At 44.7% G+C, this 22,554-nt stretch overlaps 1 protein-coding gene across 1 annotated transcript; it reads left to right on the top strand.

The window, feature by feature from the left end:
* The first annotated feature begins 934 nt into the window (after positions 1 to 934).
* CMTM6 (CKLF like MARVEL transmembrane domain containing 6) lies at positions 935 to 20,578 on the top strand. The gene is made up of 5 exons (XM_079947443.1): positions 935 to 1,133; positions 4,887 to 5,041; positions 14,563 to 14,739; positions 16,462 to 16,560; positions 19,056 to 20,578. The coding sequence occupies exons 1-5, from the start codon at positions 950 to 952 to the stop codon at positions 19,197 to 19,199; spliced, it is 759 nt and encodes a 252-aa protein (XP_079803569.1). The 5' UTR covers positions 935 to 949; the 3' UTR covers positions 19,200 to 20,578.
* The last annotated feature ends 1,976 nt before the right edge of the window (positions 20,579 to 22,554 follow it).

Genomic DNA, 22,554 nt, shown 5'->3' with positions numbered 1-22,554 from the left:
AGTGTAGAACGTCTACATTCTTGGGCCAATGTTGCTTGAAAAGTTAGTAGTCTACTTTGGGGCATTCTTCTTTGCATTTCCCATATTATTATTATTATTATTATTATTATTATTATTATTATTTTAAAGAATAGTTTTATCAATGTAAAGCTCTCTGGATTGAAATTCTGTCCCCCTCAAAAAAATTTCCTTTCTGAGAGACCTTAAGGAGTTCCACAACTACTTGATGGTTGTAGTATTTTACATCATTTAGATCTAACTTTCTTGACTGAATGCTTAACATGACAAGGAGCAACTGTATGAAAGGAGCAACTCTACAAGGCTTTTCATTTCCAATCACATGCATGGCACAAATTGTACTTTTGAACAGATTACTACTATGTAACACAGCGAACTATTTGAGTGTATTTAAGATGTGCATGAGTATATGCTACTGATGCGGTAAGTAACGTATCTTTATTTCAGTTACTTTGTATCCCAGAGTTGAATTGTTTGTTTAATATATTTGTAATTCTTACGCGTCGTAGAAGGTATCTTTACTGTTCACATAATAATATATGAAATGGCTTATCTAAAGACACTAAACAAATGATTTAAGATCTATATTACACACTGTGGAGTTCATAAGAAAGTATCCCTCTTGCACACAAAAGTATAGGCAGATATATTTCTCTCTGCTGGTGTAAAGTGCTTTTTTAATAGCAATAAAAGCTTTGAAAGGACAAAAAGGTGCCAGAAGCACTTTTACTTTGTCAGCTACCCATCCTACACAAGAAGCTGGAGGGGAGGAAATATGAGGGAGCATGACGCAGATAGCAACATCATGAAATGAGTAAAAGAATGGGTAGCATACAAATGTAAAATATATTAAACTTAATTGTCTACACTAAGTGTTGGTCAAGCCTAGCATAGTTTTAGATTGTGCTCTATCTGCCTTCCAGAGAAAGAGATGATTGTGGAGCTACCAGGGAAAGAGATGATTGTGGAGTTACCAGGGGAAAATATAATTGTGGAACCATCACTGAAAATGTCATTATCCACTCCCTCTTCATTTGAATTTTGCACGTGGTTTGTGTCAAATAGTTCAGAATCAAAGATCACAGTGAGATATAATGGCAGAAGCATCTTTTCAGGTAGGCTGGAGTCTAACTGTTGCATTCAGTGTTTTTTTACTCGTTATCATTAGCGTCTTGCATTGTAGAAAAAGTACAGGAAAATTTAGGTCCATATTTTGCAAGGTGAAAAACATACAAGTGGTCCCGTCCCCCCTTATTGATGTACTGACACGAAACTCCCTTCCAACTTTTTGTACATAACATTAAACCATAGCTTAACGTGCACACTGCTCAGAAATTCCCATAACTTGTCCCTCACTCCTGCTGCACTGTGGACAAAACAAGCCAGTGTCTGACTTGTCTGATCTTGGGCTTGAGTTCTGTTTCCCCCAAGAAGTCATGAGAAGTAAACAAGGTTTGTTATTAGCTTGCTGCTCATGATTTATTTGGGGAAAACAAACTAGCTTGGGTTTGGATGACATGATAAGCCAGACCTGGCTTGTTTTGTCTATGGCACAGCAGGAGGAATGGGGAATATTATCCTGGGAGTTATTGAGCACCATCAACTGGCACACTAATAATTTGCATTAAACCATAGTTGTTGCATAAATATATACATAAATTCAGAAACAGTGTGACATATTACTTAGTAACAGAAATTGCACTTGACAAATAACATCTAAATTAGTATTTATTTAACTACTGGAATTTCCCCCAAAGCATATTCTGTACTCATAATGACGTTTTCTTAGAATTACCTGCAGTGCCCAATTACTGTTCATGGTTTGAAATCAAGCCATGCAGGCAAAGGTACAGCCTGCAAATTGTTGAGTCTCGCAAAGCACTGTGCATGGAGCTCCACGAGACCTGACAATCTGCTTTGCACAGGGCTTTGTAGCCACTGCGGGTCAGCTGTGCCTGAAGTTTTGGTCCAGCTGCATCTTTTCCTGTCTCATTGCTATCATCATATATGGCATCAAATGTAAGGCAGCTAGTGTGGTTTGGTGGAAATGGGCTGGCAGACTTAATTAGACCCATGGGCTGGAGGCCCACTGCTAAGGTATAGGATTACAGCCTTAGTCATTAGTTTATATTCCTAAATCATGTAATGACTCTAAAATTAATTTGAGCTCTCTGGCAGATATCATGACTTAGTATTTTATTCTTCTCTCACACACTTGTCATCTCCTTGTTTACACTACACCCTATCAAGAAAGGGAAGCTTTATTATTTAAATGTAAGTTTAAAATAATGCTAAACAAGAGTTTCTCACCTAGTATTGAGGCTGGAGGAAACCCATGCACACACATCCCCCACTCACGGGGTGTGTGTGTTAAACAACTTTTTCCTCTGTTTGCAGCAAGTTTCTGCATTTATTTCTTAAACATCCTGTGATTTCCATTTTGACCCAATGTTGCAACAACTTCCACACAAAAATAAGCTGCTCAGATAGTATGAGAGATAACTACACGGAAGGTGTTACCACTTGCTTTACTGTCTTTATGTACAAGTTCAGTCTTTTCTTGTACATTTTGGCCTGGTACCCCATACCCTTTAGGGCAGGGGTACTCAACCTTTTTATACCTACTAATGCATTTTTCTTGATGGTAAAATTTCCTTACCGCCCACCAGTGCTTGATGGAAGGAGGATTCAGCTTGTGCCGTAGAATCCCCTACTGCCCACCTAGAATCCTGAAACACCCACTAGTGGATGGTAGGGACCAGGTTGACAACCCCTGCCCTAGGGTATCAATTGACATACATTAAAATATAGAAAGAAAATGTGTTGGTACTTCATATAGATGTCCACAAGGGGGAGGTAGCACACTTTTGAGTAGGCTTAAAGAAAAAAATAGTAAAGGTCAAAGAATGTAGATTAGGTTTCCTGCCAACCTAGCAGTTCGAAAGCACCTCCGGGTGCAAGTAGATAATAGGGACCGCTTACCAGCGGGAAAGTAAACGGCGTTTCCGTGTGCGGCTCTGGCTCGCCAGAGCCGCGATGTCACGCTGGCCACGTGACCCGGAAGTGTCTCCGGACAGCGCTGGCCCCTGGCCTCTTAAGTGAGATGGGCGCACAACCCCAGAGTCTGTCAAGACTGGCCCGTACGGGCAGGGGTACCTTTACCTTTACCTTTTAGCATGTTTTCAGGATTCAAATATAATTGTGAGAGTTGGAAGGATGCATTGATCCCCATAGCTTTGTGATGCATGACACTAATCTTCTAGTGCTACAGTTCTGCACATATTTACCTGAAAGTAAATCACATTGAAATTAATGAGGCTTTTGGTTTGAGTAATAAGTGCAAGAGCGCTTTGCTCAAGGTGAACCAGTAGAACTAAAATCCAAGTCTGCCAGCTCCAAAAGTTCAACACTCTATTGTACAGAAGTACACACAATAAAAAGGTCATCTGGAGCCCTTACCCTCTTTAACATATGTGCCACCTCTTAAAGCAGGAGGGGGAAACACTGGTTATTGGACTTTCTCACCCTGTCAGCCTCAACTAGCATGGTCAATGTTCCAGGATGATTATGGGAGTTGGAGATCACAACATATGGAGCACCCAGGCGTCCCACCCAGGTTTTCTGTGCATGAGGCTTAGCTACACTGGCAGAAATAGCCATTGCCTGAGGGGGTCCCTTAAAGAGACTCTTAATCTCAGGGTCTTGGGTTTGAGCCACACATTGGGCATAAAGATTCCTGCACTGCAGTTGGACTAGATGGCCCTTGGGATCCCTTCAGATTCAACAATGCTATGAAAAGGAAAGAGGAAGAGTCATGTTAAACTGCAATGTCAATAGCAGGCATAAGTTCTGATAGTGGCTAGAAATATAGAATTGTTGCTGTTTCATTGGAGACATTTGCTGCTTAACTTTTTTTGTGGGTACTGTGGGGATAGAGCTCTATTTTGCCAAATGCAGGGGTTCAAACCTCTTCAGACGTTTTTAATGTTTGATATTTTACCGTGCTTTTAATTTTCGGTTGGGAGCAGCCCAGAGTGGCTGGGGAAACCCAGCCAGATGGGTGGGGTATAAATAAATAAATTATTATTATTATTATTATTATTATTAGCAACACCCTTTTTTTTAGCGGTGTGTACCGTCTGTCCTTTGAAACACACTTTGCCATTACTTACATAACCTGCTCTATCCATTTTAAAAATACCTTTGCTCTGGCGGTCAGTGTGGGGTGGAAACTGTGAATTACAAGCAATAAATGTAGTGGAAGAATTATTAAGTGTGGGGCTTCTTGAACACAAGCCACACCCCTTCTAAGACTAAGCAACAAAAATGATTTTTTTGACCAAAACAGCTATAATGGCCTCAATACCAAAATCCAGCCTTTTCCTCTCTCTTCCCCCCCCCCACTCCCTTTGCTTAACATCCAGCCTGATAAAGAGTTCAGGGGAACTAAGAAAAGCTGCCTATTATGTGGCAGCTGGGCTTTGCAGTTTTATGTTAATAATGCAACTTATTTGGCGGGTTTGTCTCTTGGGTGGGGGGGGAAGCCAATTTATTCGGTATGCAGGGAGGGCTTGCCAACGGCAAGAGGGCGGCGCTTGGAGCCTGCTCCTCAATGCTTCTGGGCAATAAATGAACAAGGTGAAACGGCGTGAGGTGAATTTGGCCGCCGGGTCTGAGGCAAAGGCCCCGTTTCTCCTGATAGGCGACCGGATTCACCTCCTTCCGCGAGAGGAGAAGAAAAAAGGCGGGGAAATTTCGACGGCCCTCCTCCTCCTCCTTCCTCGAGGCCTTGGCGCCCGGCCCTGTCTGGGGACAACTCCCCCTGAAGCTGAAGCGGAGGCCGCCTTTCCCTTTCGTTTTCCTCGCAGGGCCTACTCCCTTCGCGGCCATGGAGAACGGGGCGCCGGTCTACGCCGACACCACCGTCCCCGCCGAGCAGCCGCCGGGGAAGGGCCCCCGCTGCACCGGCTGCACCGCCGACAACTTGGGAGCGCGGCGGCTGGCGCTGAAGGCCTCGCAGCTGGTGAGTCGGAGGGAGGGATGGCGGCCCTCCTCTTCCCTTTCCCCTCAGCCAGGGCCGCTTTCCCGCCTAGCCGAGGCTGAGGGAGGGAGGGATTAAACACACGCTGGGGAAAGGGAGGGAGCCGAGCACGGCCAGGCCCACAGCAGCCTCCGTGAGGGGCTTCGGGACTACTAGCCGGCCTCTTAGCCCGCCTCCCAAGCTCGGGTCTTGCGGCGGAGCCGAGAGGAGATTCCGCCCGGCCTCATGGCGGCGCTGCAGCAGCAGCAGCAGGTGCCGCTTTCTTCGCCTCGGACGAGGAAGGGAGAGCGGCCCTGGCGCTTGGCGTCCTCCGAGCTCCGCCCTTGGCTCGCTCGCTGCCGGCGTTTTAGGGTCGGCGGGGCTTGCTCGGAAGGGGAAACCCGCAAGCGCTCATGCCATTGTTTCTCAGCTCAGGGAGCTGGCTGTCGTTGGACTACAACTCCCATCATCCCTTACCGCTGGACCTGCTAGCTAGGGATGATGGGAGTTGTAGTGCAACACGTTGGCCCGGTGTTTCTTAAAGGGGGGGGGGGGTCCTCCCGTTGTTGTTGGACTACAACTTCCACCATCCCTGACCGCTGGCTAGGGATGATGGGAGTTGTAGTCCAACAACACCCAGGTTTGAGAAACACTGGGCAAACTCTCCTATTGTGGCACGGGGCTGGAGGGGGGGGGCGGAAATGCATGGGCACAGCCTCGATTTATGTTAGGGAGAGCAGAATGGAGCTATCTGTGATGCGATTGGTCAGTTAGTTAAGTATTTTTATTTATTGAATTGGGGAGGGGCAGCTGCCCCGCCAGGTTATGCCCAGGGAGGAGTGTAGTGTGGCACCTTTCATACAAACACACATCTATAGGGTCATAGAATTGCAGTGTTGGTAGGGACCTCAAGGGCCATCTAACCCAGGAATCTAACCCTTCAATGCAGGAATCTTTTGCCCAACGTGGGGCTTGAACTCGCGTCCCTTAGGTTAAGAGTCTCATGCTCTACCAACTTCAGCAGCAGTAGAATCACAGTCATAGAATTGTAGGGTTGGAAGGAACCCTGAGGATCATCGTCCAACCGCCTGCAATGCAGGAATATGCAGCTGTTCCATACAGGAATCAAACCTGCAACCTTGACTTTATCAGCACCATGCTCTGAGCAACTGAGCTAGCCTGGGCACCTTTCATATAGGGTTCCTGTGTACATGTGTTGTTGATTTGATGAGGGAAACACGGCTGTATGAGCAGAAGTTATATTTGACACCTAAACACAGGTGGATTAATTTGGTGCTTTTTAAGAGCAGAAGAAACTGCCTTGGGCCCATTGCTTTGGCTTGGTATGTGTCTCATTGTTCTTTACTGATTGGTAGTGACTCCTAAGGGATTCAGAATAAGTGTTTTGTCTAGCTCCACATGGAAATACCAGGGACTGAACCTGGGGTCTTTCTGCACGCAAAGTAGGTCTTCTAACATACAGTGTGTTCTTTCCTTACCAGAAACCCTTAGTTCCCCCTCATGCTCCTTGGTGTGCAAGTGTGAATATCTTTAACACAGTTTAAAATGTGTGGGAACTGAGGCTTATATCCTTCTAGGCAGGTGGATTCAAAATATCATTTTGACTTAAATTCCCTTTGTTTGCACTGCATTTGTAATTGAATGCACATACAGTAGGATCACAGCAAAAAAAAACAACAAACAACCTCCCCAAATATGTGAATATTATGTCCAATGTGTGTGTGTCTTTTACATTTTCATGGTACTCATATGATAAAATAATTCTAGAAATCACTTACATACCCAAAAACAATAGTATTACAGTGTACTACTCTAATTGGCTAACCAGAGGTAGGTCCCACTGAGCTGAGTGGGACTTACTCTTACATAAGCTTATGTGGGGCTGCAGCCTTGCAGAGGAATTGTAACCCCCATATGTGGTGGCTGGAGAGGTTAGGATATGGTGCCCGTCCATTCCCCCCTGCCCTGGCCAAGCTGACCTCAATAATAAATGACTTACCATGGTGTATTTACTTACACTGGGTGAGAGGAAACCCTGCTGGTGGAACTTAAACCAGTGGAAGTTATGTTGTGTGTAGAGAGCAATAAGGTGTATATCAAGAGCCAGGGAATTGTCATATTGTGGGCAGGGGGAGAGATAAGCAAAGTTCCGCTGCATCCTAACCCATTACACACATAGCTCAGGAATGCAGGTATAGCTATATTCACCCCATGGGAGTCAGTGGAAGGGCAGGAAATGAAGGTTTACACTGCCCCCTCCCCAATGAATACACCCTCACCAGAAACAGTTAGGCTGCAGCGTAATTTACACAGGAGATATGGGGGCAAAGCAGCCCTTGACATATTTGCCTGCTTAGGATTGCTTGCTCCATCCCTAGCTGAATCTCAGAGAGTGGTATGGTGTTCAAAGCACAGCATGGAAAGCTGGGAGATTTTTACAGCCCTCCCCACTAGCATGCATTTTCCCACCTGAAATGTCCGGTAGACATGTAGCATGGTCTGTATGAAAGCCACAATGAATTTTTTGTTTTTTGTTCCCGCAGTAGTGCTTGATTTCTTAATTGCTACTCTTCCTATGTGCAGCATAGCCTTGTGGCACCTTAAAGGTTCGTTTATGATGGCATAAGCTTTCGTGGACTAGAGTGAGTCCATCCACTTCATCAGATGCAGGAACTGTTTTCATCAGATGGCAGGTATAACACACACATATACAGTCGTACCTTGGTTCTCGAACAGAATGTGTTTCGGGAGTCCATTCGACTTCTGGAGCTGTTCGAAAACCAAGCCACGGCTTCCAATTGACTACAGGAGCATCCTGCAGCCAATGGGAAGCCGCGCTGGACGTTCGGCTTCCAGAAATCGTTCGAAACACTCACTTCCGGCTTTCGATCGTTTGGGAGCTGAAATGTATGAGTTCTGGGGCATTCGACAACCAAGGTACGACTGTACATTGTGTCCCCCCCCATATATATTACCGTATTTTTTGCTCTATAAGGCTCACTTTTTCCCTCCTAAAAAGTAAGGGGAAATGTGTGTGCATCTTATGGAGCGAATGCAAGCTGTGCAGCTATCCCAGAAGCCAGAACAGCAAGAGGGATTGCTGCTTTCGCTGCGCAGCGATCCCTCCTGCTGTTCTGGCTTCTGAGATTCAGAATATTTTTTTACTTGTTTTCCTCCTCCAAAAACTAGGTGCGTCTTGTGGTCTGGTGCGTCTTATAGAACGAAAAATACGGTATATATTATATTATATATGCACACAAGCATGCCTAATGCACCTGCCAACTAAAGATAACACCTCTTGTATCTAATGAAGTCCTCTCTATTCCACAGACTTATGCTTGAATCCATTAGCCTTTATATTGCCACAAATCTCTACATAGTTTTCATGGCTACTGACTAATATGGCTACACTCTTTGGAAGTTGCTACTTACTACAGTTTTTGTCTTTATTAAAATTAGTATCTAAGTTGGGAGTGATCTAGATGTTTCTTTTCAAGGCAGCACTTCTGATACAAGTAAAGTAGATTTCCTTATCACTTGATACACTTTTTGTCACAGGGGAAATGCATTCTGCTTCAACTCCAGGCCAGCACAGTAATTTCTGTATTTTATATAGATATAGCTTAGTCAGTAGAACATGATACTATTAATCACTGGGTCATGGCTTTGAGCCTCATGTTAATAATAATAATAAATATATATATATATATACCCCGCCCATCTGGCTGGGTTTCCCCAGCCACTCTGGGTGGCTTCCAACAAAGTATTAAAATACAGTGGTCTGTTAAACATTAAAAGCTTCCCTAAACAGGGCTGCCTTCAGATGTCTTCTAAAAGTCTGGTAGTTGTTTTTCTCTTTGACATCTGTGGGAGGGCGTTCCACAGGGCAGGTGCCACTACCGAGAAGGCCCTCTGCTCTGCATGGTTCCCTGTAACTTGGCTTCTCGCAGCGAGGGAACAGCCAGAAGGTTCTAAGATTCTACGAATTTAAAACATTTTGATACTAGCCTTAATTGAACCACTACAATCTACAGCAGACCACCCAGATACTACACAGCCCGATTATTAACACAGCCTGCAAATACCTGTGTAAACAGAAGGGTCTTTAGCAATCATCAAAAGCACATCAAAATGCTTTTATTTTAGAGGGGAGGTGATCCAACAAAGGCTGGGTGCACCAAAGTGGAGCAGCTCCTCCCCAGGGTTTTCAATACAAATGCCAGCAGACTGAGGCACAACCAAGGGGGCCTCATGCAGAGATCTTAGCATAATTGTGTGGAATGCTGTTCCAGGAGAGATTAAGTATAAGTCTTCTGCATTCATCTTTAAATATTTGATGAAAACTTTTTAATGCCACCATCAATTAAGGAAAAAATAATAATTCTGTAATAGCTAGCTGGTAATCTGCAACAATAGTTTTGTGGGTTTTTTATTGTATATATAATTGTTGTGAACTGCTCTAATATTCTCCCAAATATCCAGCTCCCAAATTGTTTACGGCTTTAAACAAAAGAACCTCATACTTTGGCCTGGTGATAAATTGGCAGCTGGTGCAGTTGTTTCAGAAGTGATAATGCATGCTTGCATTAAGATTGCCCTCCTTATCTACTGCGTTTTGCAGTTCCTGCAGCTTCCAAACCTACTTTTAAGGGCAGCTCCACACAGAGTATGTTACAGTAATCTAGTCTTCATAGAATTCTAGTGTTGGAAGGGACTGCAAGGGTAATCTGGTCCAACCCTGTGCAATGCAGGATTAAGAAATGCATGCTGTGCTGACTGAGCAATCCCAACTGGTAACCAGTGCTTGGGCCACTGGTGCCAGGTTATCCCACCAGCTGAAGCTGGTGGAAGACGCTTTTAGTCACCCTGGCCACTTGGGCCTCCGGTCACAGTGATAGATCTAGAACAGGCATAGGCAAACTCTGGCCCTCCAGATGTTTGGGACTACAACTCCCATCATCCCTAGCTAACAGGACCAGTGGTCAGGGATTATGGGAATTGTAGTCCCAAACATCTGGAGGGCCAGAGTTTGCCTATGCCTGATCTAGAAGCTGGTTCAGTAAGATACCAGGGTCAATGGTATCAAAAGCCACTGGAGGATAAAGAAGTGTTGCACTCCCTTCCCCCTCAATTGCCTTCTAATAAGTGTAATCTGGCAGGTCAACCAAGACTTACCCAGTTCTGAAACCAGGCTAGATCAGAAGGCTTTCATAAGTGAATATTGGAAATAATAGGAAGGCTATTACTCTACCACATGATTTTGTTCCTGTGCAGCAAGACTCCACCCTCGAGACCATAGCTGGGAGGGTAGGGATTGGATATCATCTGGGAAGTTCCCAGTTTTCATGAAGCACTAGGCTACACAGCGCAGTACAAATGATAGTTTCCAGCTCTGGGGATTTCAGGTGTGTCTCAAAGGACACTTCTTTTAAACTTCAAAACACCAAGCTGCCATGCACCCCAAAGCCAGGCAAAATCAAAAGGCAAATCCAACCCCACATATTCTAGGAATATTCCTCCAAGTGACTTGTTCCGCAGGCCAGACGTCTCTCCTGAGTTTGTAGCTCTCAAGTGATAAGCGGGGTTGTTTGACACAATAGTAGAGTTTTTGGTTGAGTCCTGGTTGCTTTTGTGATGAAGAAGCTAGTTGTTTTACCTGTGTGAAGCAACTTAATACCATACGTTAACATTTCAGGAGCTCTGAAGAAAGCTATGACCCTTTTCTGTTGAGGTTCCCCACCCTAAATATATTAACATAAACCCTTTTATGTACAGGGCAAATGCAGCTCATCCTTGTCTCCCATTGTAGAAATATGCTAAGTGCCTGACCTACTTGCCTCCTAAAAATGTGGTTCTGGTGCCTAAAATTTTGAACCACTTCTTTAGCTCTGTGCAGCATTCATAAATTGAATTTGGTTTGTTGGCTTCTGAACAATTGGTTGCTGGTGACTCTTTGCTGCCCTGTTTTGTCCACCAGCAATTGTTTGTAGATAAATAGTGTTGGCATGTGGTTCATTTTGCAATGTGGTTATTAGGCAGTTTCAGAGACCAGTTCATTCTGGTGTTTTCTAACTAATCGGCTTACACAATGCATCTCTTTTTCTCCCACCCCACACCCTTCTTCCTGGTCTTGCTTAGTGCATTTGCCGCCACACTGCCGTGGTGTTTCTGCATGTCCCTCTTTCTGTGGCTTCAATATTAAATAAACTTGCATGGTCTCAATATAGCGGCCTTTTTGAGGAAATTGGTAGATGGCGGTCATTTCCCAAATGTGAGGACTTACAAGGTAAATAAATGAAAGCGAACAGCCCACTTTGAAAGGGGAAAGCCATGTTAGATTTGGGTTGGTTTTTTTTAAAATTACATTTGAGAGAATGGAATATTTCCCATTACAGTAAGATACCAGAATCAAAATGACTTAAGAAACCAATAATCCCACAATACTGTGGTGGTTTCAGATTTAAACTTTGTGTTCACTTTGATTTTTTTATTTAGTGCAGGAAAGCCGCGGTCATTTCACCATGAAATGCAAAGTATTTGCTACCTTTGGACACAGACTGTAAGGAAAAATCTTCTTTGTTTTCTATGACATATACACTGTATAAAGCAGTGTATGTCTACCTTCCAGGGTAAAGGTAAAGGGACCCCTGACCATTAGGTCTAGTCGTGGCCGACTCTGGGGTTGTGGCGCTCATCTCGCTTTATTGGCTGAGGGAGCCGGCATACAGCTTCCGGGTCATGTGGCCAGCATGACTAAGCCACTTCTGGCAAAACAGAGCAGCACACGGAAACGCCGTTTACCTTCCCGCCGGAGCAGTACTTATTTATCTACTTTGCACTTTGACGTGCTTTTGAACTGCTAGGTTGGCAGGAGCAGGACCGAGCAACGGGAGCTCACCCCGTCGCAGGGATTCGAACCGCTGACCTTCTGATCGGCAAGTCCTAGGCTCTGTGGTTTAACCCACAGCGCCACCCGCATCCCCACCTTCCAGGGTATGTCACTTTAAAACTTACAGCCTCTCTGGTTGCCCTTACTTCCAAGCAACCAAACTACAGAACTCGCCCCACAGTTCGCAATGCTCTGAGCAGACCATACTCCAGCTAGCAGTAATAGACCAAGCAATTTTTTAAAATTAGCACCTATCCACCCTAATCTCCTGGCTCCTAAAGCTGCTAAGAACACCTTCCTAACTAGCAGCAACTCAGCCACTTAGTTACACTGGGCAGTTTGTCACTCAAGGCCTCCTAGGTGCAAACTTCCTAAGTGTGGAATATTGTCCCTATATTTCTTTGTCCCTACAGGATGCTGCATCGAGGCTTTTAAGCCATGGATGCTTTAGCTGAGATTCCTGCATTGCAGGGGGCTGGACAAGGTGACCCTCGGGGTCCTTTCCAACTCTTCGATTCTGTGATTCTACGTTGACTCTACATTGGGTGACACTATCTGTCAACAGGACTGTCTCCCAACAATCTTTGGTTGTTGATGACTTCTTGAGAGCCAGTGTGGTGTAGTGGTTAGGAGCAGTAGACTCGTAATCTGGTGAACCGGGTTCGCGTCTCCGCTCCTCCACATGCAGCTGCTGGGTGACCTTGGGCCAGTCACACTTCTCTGAAGTCTCTCAGCCCCACTCACCTCACAGAGTGTTTGTTGTGGGGGAGGAAGGGAAAGGAGAATGTCAGCCGCTTTGAGACTCCTTTGGGTAGTGATAAAGCGGGATATCAAATCCAAACTCTTCTTCTTCTTCTTCTTCTTGGGTTTTTGCTTTGCTTTCGCAAGCATAAATTCTGTTCTAAATTGCAAGACTGAATACTACCAGGGAGGAAAAGCCACTGACACTATACAGTGGTACCTCGCAAGACGAAAAACGCGCAAGACGAAAGAGTTTCCCGTTTTTTGAGTCGTTCCGCAAGACGAATTTCCCTATGGGCTTGCGAGTTTGTTTCCTTTTTCTTAAAGCTGCTAAGCCGCTAATAGCCGTGCTTCGCAAGACGAAAAAACCGCAAGACGAAGAGACTCGTGGAACGGATTAATTTTGTCTTGCGAGGCACCACTGTATATGGTGTAATCACTTCTTATCTGGTGGTATGAAAGTGTTACTGGTTTTGCACACAGTATAGCCATGGTACATGCAAATGCATTTCTGTAACCAATACTGTTTGCATATCACCAGGAAATAAATTTTCTGCATCATACACATGGGTGTATGGTGATGTGTGGCCGTATCAGTGCTTCCTAGCAGGAATTGGTAGGTATTGTACTTCTCACTAGCCCTTCCAAAGCTAAAACTTGACTACAGAGAACTGTACATCAAGCATGGGCTTGGCATACTGGAGAGGAATATAGGAAGCTGTGCCATATGAGGTCAAGCCACTGGTCTATCTAGCATTGTATCATTCACATGGACTGGCAACAGCTCACCAGGGTATGGCCAGCACCTCTCCCAGCCCTACATGGGCATACCAGAGATTGAAGCGTTGACCTTTTGCATTTCAAGCTTGTACTTTACAACTGAGCCCTGGCTCTTTGTGAGGCAGTGCTCAGCTGGTAGGTGGATAATATTCATGACAGCTGAGTTTTTAGCTGGAAGAGCCTAGTAGCGAGCATCTGTGCTTTTCACAAGCTTAATTGAGCTTACAGTTGGCAGGTAGTTTTGGCAGCCTCCAAGTATACTGCTGGAGGAAGGATCTGTACTGATGCATACTCAGACAGCTCTGATAACTTGTCAAGAGTTGGAGCCGACAAAATTGGTCATGTGCATGAGGCTTCTTCATCAGTTCCATTTCTATCTACATGGACAAAGGTGTATTAATTATATCACTGCTGCTGCTAATTTTCAGCCACATTAACGAGCAAGAAATTGGAAGCTTGCATTCTAGGAAGAACAGTTGAGAGCAATCATCCATGTGCATTGATTTCTTGAGAATATCTGCTGTTGCTTCAGTCATAGCATCACTAATCAGGGCTGGGGAAATGTCAGTCCTATGCTGGAGTATTTTACTTTGATACTACAAACTTGATGCTTAGTAGAAATTGGATATGGATATTTTCATGCCCTCTTCTGTGCCACTGAAATATGTGTCAAGTAGAAGGAATTGATCCATTCTAGAATTTCACCAGATTCCAGATTACTTTGCACATTTATTCTTATTCCCAAGAACATGCATTGCAAAACTGGCTGGCAATCACATGCCATCATATTTAGTTTTCTGCACCTTTGAGGTACTTTGCAGTTTGCCCCTACAGTTGCCGGGGAAATGGACGCTTTAATACAAACGAGAAGCATGCTAGCGTGTGTGACTCAAATGTCTCTGGTTCAGCTAAAGTCCTGTGAAATGGGAACTTTTAAAGAACATTTCTCACAAGGTTTCAGGAGATAAGATTGTAAAGCATTCTAGATCTTAAAAGTGCTTTCATAAACATAGTGCTTGAGTCGTGGTAACTGCCTTCCTGCTGAAGGGATGTTCTAACAGCCAGTGGTTTTCTTCTTCTTCTTCTCCAACAGGTCCTGTCCTTCCTAGCCTTCTTGTGTGAAGAAATTGTGCAACATTGCAGCAGTTGCGGTGGCCTTTACTTCTTTGAATTTGTCAGCTGCAGTGCCTTCCTCTTGAATATCCCGATCCTGGTTACATATTGCACTTCTTTGTACGAGAGGACAGGGAAGGAGAAAGTAGCAAATGTGGTAAAGGGAGCCGCTTTTTATATATGTTATTAATATCATAATTCTTAACAGCCATAGGCATGCTCAGGATTAGTCAACATGGCCTTGCCTCAGCACTTAGAGGAGTCTGGAAAGGTTGCAGTTAGGAAAATCCAAACGTGTATTGGCAATTTAAACATGTCATGCTAATTTACTGAGAATGTCAGCTGGTGGGCAGGGCATAGAACCTGTCCGACAAGGAACAGTGATGGCAGTTCATGTTTACAGGGTCTATTGCCACCACCCCAGGGGGTTGCCTGTGGAACAATGACGCTGCTAGGATGACTAGGCGAGATGGGTAAAGGTAAAGGACCCCTGACAGTTAAGTCCAGTCGAGAACGACTCTGGGGTTGCGGCGCTCATCTTGCTTTACTGGCCGAGGGAGCCGACATTTGTCCGCAGACAGTTTTTCCGGGTCATGTGGCCAGCATGATTAAGCCACTTCTGGTGAAACCAGAGCAGTGCACAGAAACACCATTTACCTTCCCGTCGGGGCGGTACCTATTTATCTACTTGCACTTTTTGGCATGCTTTCGAGCTGCTAGGTTGGCAGGAGCTGGGACCGAGCAATGGGAATTCACCCCGTCACGGGGATTTGAACCGCTAACCTTCTGATCAGCAAGCTCTAGGCTCAGTGGTTTAGATCACAGCGCCACCTGCGTCCCAGGCAAGATGTGTAGCAGTGCCTTTATTAAGGGTGGGGGTCCTTTTTCAAATCAAGGACCACTTCGCTTTCTGGGTTAATCTTCCAGGAGCTACATGTTAGCGGATGGTGTGGCTAGAGACAACTGTGGCTGGAGCAACCGATGTGGCCTTTGCATAGTAGGCGATATTCCAGGGGCTTCTAATGCACACACCGCCACCCTTCATTCATACAAGCAAGAAGCATTATTGTTACAGTTCAAAGAGACATTCCAACCAGGCAAAAGCCCCAAAGGCGGGCAGGAAAACTAGAGAGGACAGGGGGTATGGTCTGGGAAGCAGGCATTTCATTTTGCGACCCGTACCTAAGGTTCTTTACTCTCTGCTTTACAAGCCAAGCATGTGTCATGTTCCTTTGTTTGCATGGGTTTGCAAAAGCTTTTTATATCTCCAGAGGTTACCAGTTAAGATGCATTTAAAGCATCTTAGTAGCCTTTAGTACTATGCTTTACTACCATGCATCGCTAGTACACATTTTTCACATCCAAGCTTCCTTTTGACATTTTCCTAATGAATACCATCAGCACTGAAGTTTTTGCTTCCTAATTTTCTCAGCTTGGTTTTGGTGTCTATATTTACCTTTGAAGTTGGTAGAAGAAATTATGTTGAGCATTTATAGTTAAAATAGTTGGAGGGCAAGAGGGGCTTTATTTTGAAAGCAAGCATGGCAAACTGGTCACAGTGGCACACTTTGAGCTGGGTGAATGCAGTTTCAAATTCCACTCAGCCACAAATGTACTGAGTTGCCCGGAGCAAGCCATTAGCTCCCAACTTCACTTTCCATCTGTAAAATGGGAATATTGGTGATCTCCCTTGGCAGGTATCTTTGAGGGACAACAAGATAAAGAATGAGGTATTTCGTGCATCAAAAGTGCAGTAGTACTAGATTATAGAAATATTTTTATGCGTTATAATTTTTATTGTGTGCTAGGAAAAAGGAGCAAAAAAACAAAGAATAAATAATAATTCTGAAGTTACCTTTCACTTTTTTTTCTTTTGTAGGATTTCTTGATTGTTTCAATAGTGGCCGTCTTTTTCCTACTAGCTTCAATTGTGTTTGCTGCAACCAACGATAATACACCCCCTGAAACCGCTGCTATTGTAAGTACTTTTCTCCTCATTATTTGTGTTCAATATGTCATGTGTGGAATCAGTTTTGCATTTTCAGGCCTTCCCTTCTGTATGTATAGGAAGATGTGGCACAGGTGATGCAAAAAGAACGCAGTAGGATGCTGCTGCTACTGGGGCTGTTAAGACCTAGTGAAAAAGTTGCTGCGGAATAACTTTTAAGAGTCAATTGAAAATTGCTTCATTCCTCGCATGTAGCTTCCCCTCTGCCCGAAGCCTCTGATTATTAGCCCATTTGGGAAGAAAAACTCTTGTGCATCTTGTCTATCTGGGTAGTCTGGGTGTTATTTTAAAATTTGGTGTTCACTACATACTTGTCTTTTGATAAAGACGGGTTATTCTTGCTCTCTGCACCCTTTCTTTCTACAGGGGATCTAGTAACAAAAGAAAAATATCAGTGCCTCAGGTCATTTTATGAGTTATGTTATCCAGGGCTGACAACTTAAGATTTGGGCAGGGATTTCTTCAGACATCCTGAAGTCTAGATTGGGGCTTGTTGATGCTAGGGGAAAATTCACCCCATCTGGATTTTGTGTGTGAAATGATGAATACCCCTAGCTGTTTTGTACAGCCTGCACCACAACATCATGTCTGATCCCAGTTGTTTTTTTGAGCTAAAATGAGGACCTCTGAGAATAGTTATTACAATTGCCATGATTTCCCTTCAGTGCTACTGATGGTTCCCATTTGAACAAAGGTTGTGCTAGTTATAAATTTTCTACTAGGTCATTCCCTCCTAGTTCCTCTTGCCATTTAAATAAAATATTTAGCCTTGATGTTCTTACGCACTTTCCTTTGAATGGTTCTACCCCTTTCTTTTTCTTAATAATTTCCCACAGCTCACAACCGGTGCACACCCATGTGGCTGTGTGCCAGACTGCTGCACCATGCTTTTAAATCTAAGCTTGCCCCCAAAGTGCATTTCATCATGAGAAGATGATAATGCAGACAGGATGCACAAAGCTTTTGACAGGTGCTGCACTGTGAAAAGCCAGGAAATAAACCAAATGAAACAATGTGTTGAAGGGAGGTGCACTGGCAGAAGCACAGAATGCACTTGTGGAAATAAATACAAGTGGAAATGCAGCACTGCAGTGGCAAAAAAAAAAACCCCAATGCTTTTAGACTAGCTCAACATACGCCAGATGCACTGTGCTGGTGAGTTGGAAGGTTGGTACCCTGCTTTAGGAAGTTAGTAGTGTTTGCATTAGGGACACGGGTGGCGCTGTGGGTTAAACCACAGAGCCTAGGACTTGCCGATCAGAAGGTCAGCAGTTCGAATCCTCGCGACGGAGTGAGCTCCCGTTGCTCAATCCCTGCTTCTGCCAACCTAGCAGTTCGAAAGCACGTCAAAGTGCAAGTAGATAAATAGGTATCGCTCCAGCGGGAAGGTAAACGGCGTTTCCGTGTGCTGCTCTGGTTTGCCAGAAGCGGCTTAGTCATGCTGGCCACATGACCCGGCTCCCTCGGCCAATAAAGCGAGATGAGCGCCGCAACCCCAGAGTCGGTCACGACTGGACCTAATGATCAGGGGTCCTTTTACCTTTCTAGTGTTTGCATTTGGAAAAGAGCTTCCAAATCGCACGATGTCTTTACGGCAGCATAGAGCCGCACACTTTTCTGCAGCTCACACTTCATCAGACGGTGCAACATATGGCTGTGCAGGGATTGCCAAAGCTGGGGCTGCCACAAAACTGTGACTTAGTAGGCCTGATAAATTTCAGTGAGATGGGGCAAGCATGTAGTCTCTGAATCTAAGGGGAGAAACCTGTTCTGTATTCACTGTGTTGGAGATGTACCTTCATTGCAGGTGGCCTTGTAAAAAAAAAAATCCCATTAAAATGGCACCAGCTACATCTATGATCCTTTTATTAGGGATTGGAGATATATGGACCAGCCGGTTTCCTCTTGTTTTGTTCCTGGATGTCTTACCGGGCCTCCTACTCTCATCTCATTCTCTTAGTTTTCACTGCCTATTGGCAGTAGTTCCAAACACTTTCATTTTTCACAAGCCGCAAAGTGCCTTTCAGCATTCGTCATTGGCAAGTTTTATAGCAGGGATGGGAAAAGGGCTACATCTTTTTCTGGGCAACATTTTGGTGGCTCATGTGTCCGTGGTGGGTGGAGCCAGAGCCAAAGTAGATGGAGCGTTGAATGCTTTATGTTTTGCATAGGAGACTGGTAGAAACTCACACATCCCTCTCTATCCTTCATCTAGGCAAGCGTTATCAGAGTTGAAGGGCACAGTCTAGCCAGGCAAAAGCACTTAAGGAGGGTGCAAAGGAGGGCCAGGGAGGGGTGTGGCTGAGCAGGGGAAGAGTCATAAGGCCCAGAATCCCACCCCTTTTTTTTATAGAGACCAAGAGGAAAATGTACCTGGAGATAATCAGGCTATTCCTGTATACTTTTGAATCTGAGTTGAAGTCTATTTATGTGTATATAGACTCTTCTCACCCTTTGTTTAACAGGTATTCGGCTTTCTCGCAACGATAACGTTTTGTGTGGACGCTGTTCTGATGTATCTGAAGAGACGTAAGGCGAAAGAAGAGAGAAAGACAGAAAACCCAGCCAATACACTGAATCCGACAGAGAATCAGCCACTGAATAACTAGCAAGTCTGAGGTCTAAACCATCCCTTATTGTTATTACCAGATGCCGAGTGAAGCTGGAATGATTCTGCCTTTTAAAGAATGCCCAGATAGTTAAATTTCGTTTCAGTTTTCAACTCGCCGTCCTAGCGCTGCGTCTTTGCACAGTTCCCACACATAAATAGTTCGAGAATTGTGGGCTTCTTTCCCCCCCCCCACACACACACTCCAATAAGCACTCGATTTTATGCAATTGCACACTCATTTGTATGTGACTGTACATCACCAGTAGGCAAGGGAAACTTGCGATAGGACCGTGAAATAATTGGGTTTTGCTTCTTCCAGAAGAAAATTTTTGACAGGTGAAAAATGCTTCAAGTTCAGAATAAAATTAGTTTCGTAAGTAAAAGGCCCCAATAGTGAAGGGGGTGGGATGGGATTATAGCTGAAGAGAAAGGGACAGTGGGAGGTTTCTGCCCATATTAATCACAGAAGGGATACATTTCATGTTTTTATATAGGAAAAACTAGGAAATTGAGAAATAAAAACAAAGACAGGAAATTAGATATTGTGTGGCCTATGGAGTATGCTCGTGTGAAAATCAGTAGGCACTCTCTCTCTCTTACACACACACACACACACACACACACACACACACACCAGGATGTGGTCCCAATTCTTTACCTAAGGGATCATTGTTTTCCCCTCCTAAAATCATGTTCATCTCCCTGCCCATAAACTTTGGGTTTTTACTGCTGGCATTTTGAGAATAAGGTTTTTATAATGTAGCCGGGGGCCTGCAACATAGTGTTGCAGCATAGAGTTTCCTCTATTCAGGATTACAGTTGCTTGATTTGATTCCCACCCCAATAGTTAATCAGCATTCTGACCCCATTGGGGAGTGGCATTCTCTACTGAAGGTTTTCCCCCTCTAAATATATTTTTTTTATACATGTGAAAATCTTGGGATTCCCTGGCATGTGTGGGCGGTTTTTTTCCTGATTGCATAATTCATGTTGCTATTGATGTATATGATTTTTCATGATAGTAATAATCGATACTGTCCATATGGTCTTATGCCATTTTGTAACATAGCAGTATATACAGCTTATTTTATTTCTGTGTGGTCGTGTGTCTTTTAAGTCCAGGTTTAAATTATGTACCATGCAGTATGTAGACACCTGCATTCGCTGTATGTTCAGGACTCTGAAAGAGCTGTTACAATTTTAAGTAGACACAAAGAAGCCGTCAGCCAAGAGGAAACAACTTTAAAACTGTAACAAGCTGCCTGAAATTTTAAAAGGAGATTGTATTAATATAAAAAGGGCTTGGTTCATGTGTTGAGGAAGTATAAAGAGCAACACTTGTCGCCTCCAATCTTATTCATAAAACATTTAATAATGCGATGCTTTCGGGCTATTTATTTTGTATAGTTCATTGCATGTGCAGCTTCTCCTGTTTATGAATGAAATATTGCAGACTGTGGAGGATTTTGGGGCAGGGGTGGGTGTGCTGTTGGTGACAGGAAGTTAACCAATAGCTGCTGCTCAAGATGTTGCAGTCCACATTGACTCCCAAGAGTTTCATTGATGTGTAGAAGGAATCATAGCCAAGGTGGTGCATGATGATCAAAGCCCAGAAATGTGACTTCATTTAGGGAGTCTCCAAGCAGGCCACACATAATGCCAATATAGGGATAAGAATGCAGTGAAATGTTCTGGCTTTTGTTTGTTTTGCAAGTAATAATAATAATTTTTTAAAAACAGCCTACATGTGACAGCTAGCGAGGCAATGCAAAATACAGTCTTACCTTGGAAGTCGAATAGCCTAGTTCTCGAATGTTTTGGCTCCCAAACGATCGAAACCTGGAAGTGACTGTTCCGCTTTTCAAACGTTCTTTTGGAAGCCAAACTTCCAACAGGGCTTCCGTTACAACGGCATCCCTTTTCTACTTTCAAGGCTGCAGGAGCTTCCTGCAGCCAATCAGAAGCTGCACTTTAGTTTTCGAATGTTTTGGAAGTCAAATGGACTTCCGGAACGGATTCCGTTCGACTTCCAAGGTATGACTGTAACCTGTTGTGAGGTTTCCACATCTTCCTGGTGTGAAATGCTAATACAACTCCTCCCCCCCCCCCCCACTCTGCCAGGACAGAGCCTGCAGCCTTGGAAGTAGAAAAGGGATGCAGTTGTAACATATTTGTGGTATTTTTGAATAGAATAGGACTTCTTGTTTTTAAAGGAAGAGTATTTGGGTTGTACAGTGGAATAGGAACATATAAGAACCACCTTCTGTATCTGACCAGTAGCCCATCTAGTCCAGCATCCTGTTCTCACAGTAGCCAACTAGACACAGGTGTCACTGTGGTCTAAACCACTGAGCCTCTTGGGCTTGCTGCTCAGAAGGTCGGCGGTTCGAATCCCCATGACTGAGTGAGCTCCCGTTGCTCTGTCCCAGCTCCTGCCAACCTAGCAGTTCGAAAGCACACCAGTGCAAGTAGATAAATAGGTATGGCTGCGGCAGGAAGGTGAATGGCGTTTCTGTGCACGTTGGCACTCATCACGGTCCTCTGTGCGCCAGTAGCGGTTTAGTCCTGCTGGCCACATGACCCAGAAAGCTGTCTGTGGACAAACGCCGGCTCCCTCGGCCCAAAAGCGAGATGAGCATTGCACCCCATAGTCACATTTGACTATGGTCCAGGGGTCCTTTACCTTTTTACCAATGAGAAGCCCACAAGCAGGATCTGAGCATAACAGCTCTCTCCTCTTTTGCTGTTTCCAGCAACTGGTATAAGGATGCATAATGCCTCTGACAGTGGAGGGAGAACTGTCAGGGCTGGTAGCCACTGATAGCTCTATCCTCCACAATCATGTATTAATTGGAATTGTCTTTGAGCAAAGAGTTACAGGCAACTGACCTCAAGCTTCATTTGTCAAATATCCCCTTTCCCTTTCCGATGTTTGTGTCGTTGGGAGTTATCTTGAGGGGCTGGGATGCAATTATGCTAGTGCCCTAAACTATGGTTTTTTTTGGGGAAGAATTGTGAAAGCTGTTAGGAGGCAGCTTGTTTCTACTAAGCATATAAAGGGAGACTAGGGCTGCAATAGGACGCAGATGGCGCTGTGGGTTAAAGCCTCAGCGCCTAGGGCTTGCCGATCGAAAGGTCGGCGGTTCGAATCCCTGCGGCGGGGTGCGCTCCCGCTGCTCGGTCCCAGCGCCTGCCAACCTAGCAGTTCGAAAGCACCTCCGGGTGCAAGTAGATAAATAGGGACCGCTTACCAGCGGGAAGGTAAACGGCGTTTCCGTGTGCGGCTCTGGCTCGCCAGAGCAGCGATGTCACGCTGGCCACGTGACCCGGAAGTGTCTCCGGACAGCGCTGGC

This window comes from Podarcis cretensis, assembly GCF_951804945.1.
Source record: "Podarcis cretensis genome assembly, chromosome: 12".
NCBI lineage: Eukaryota > Metazoa > Chordata > Lepidosauria > Squamata > Lacertidae > Podarcis > Podarcis cretensis.
The sequence above is the reverse complement of the archived record's forward strand: the minus strand, read 5'-3'. Positions and strand labels throughout refer to the sequence as shown.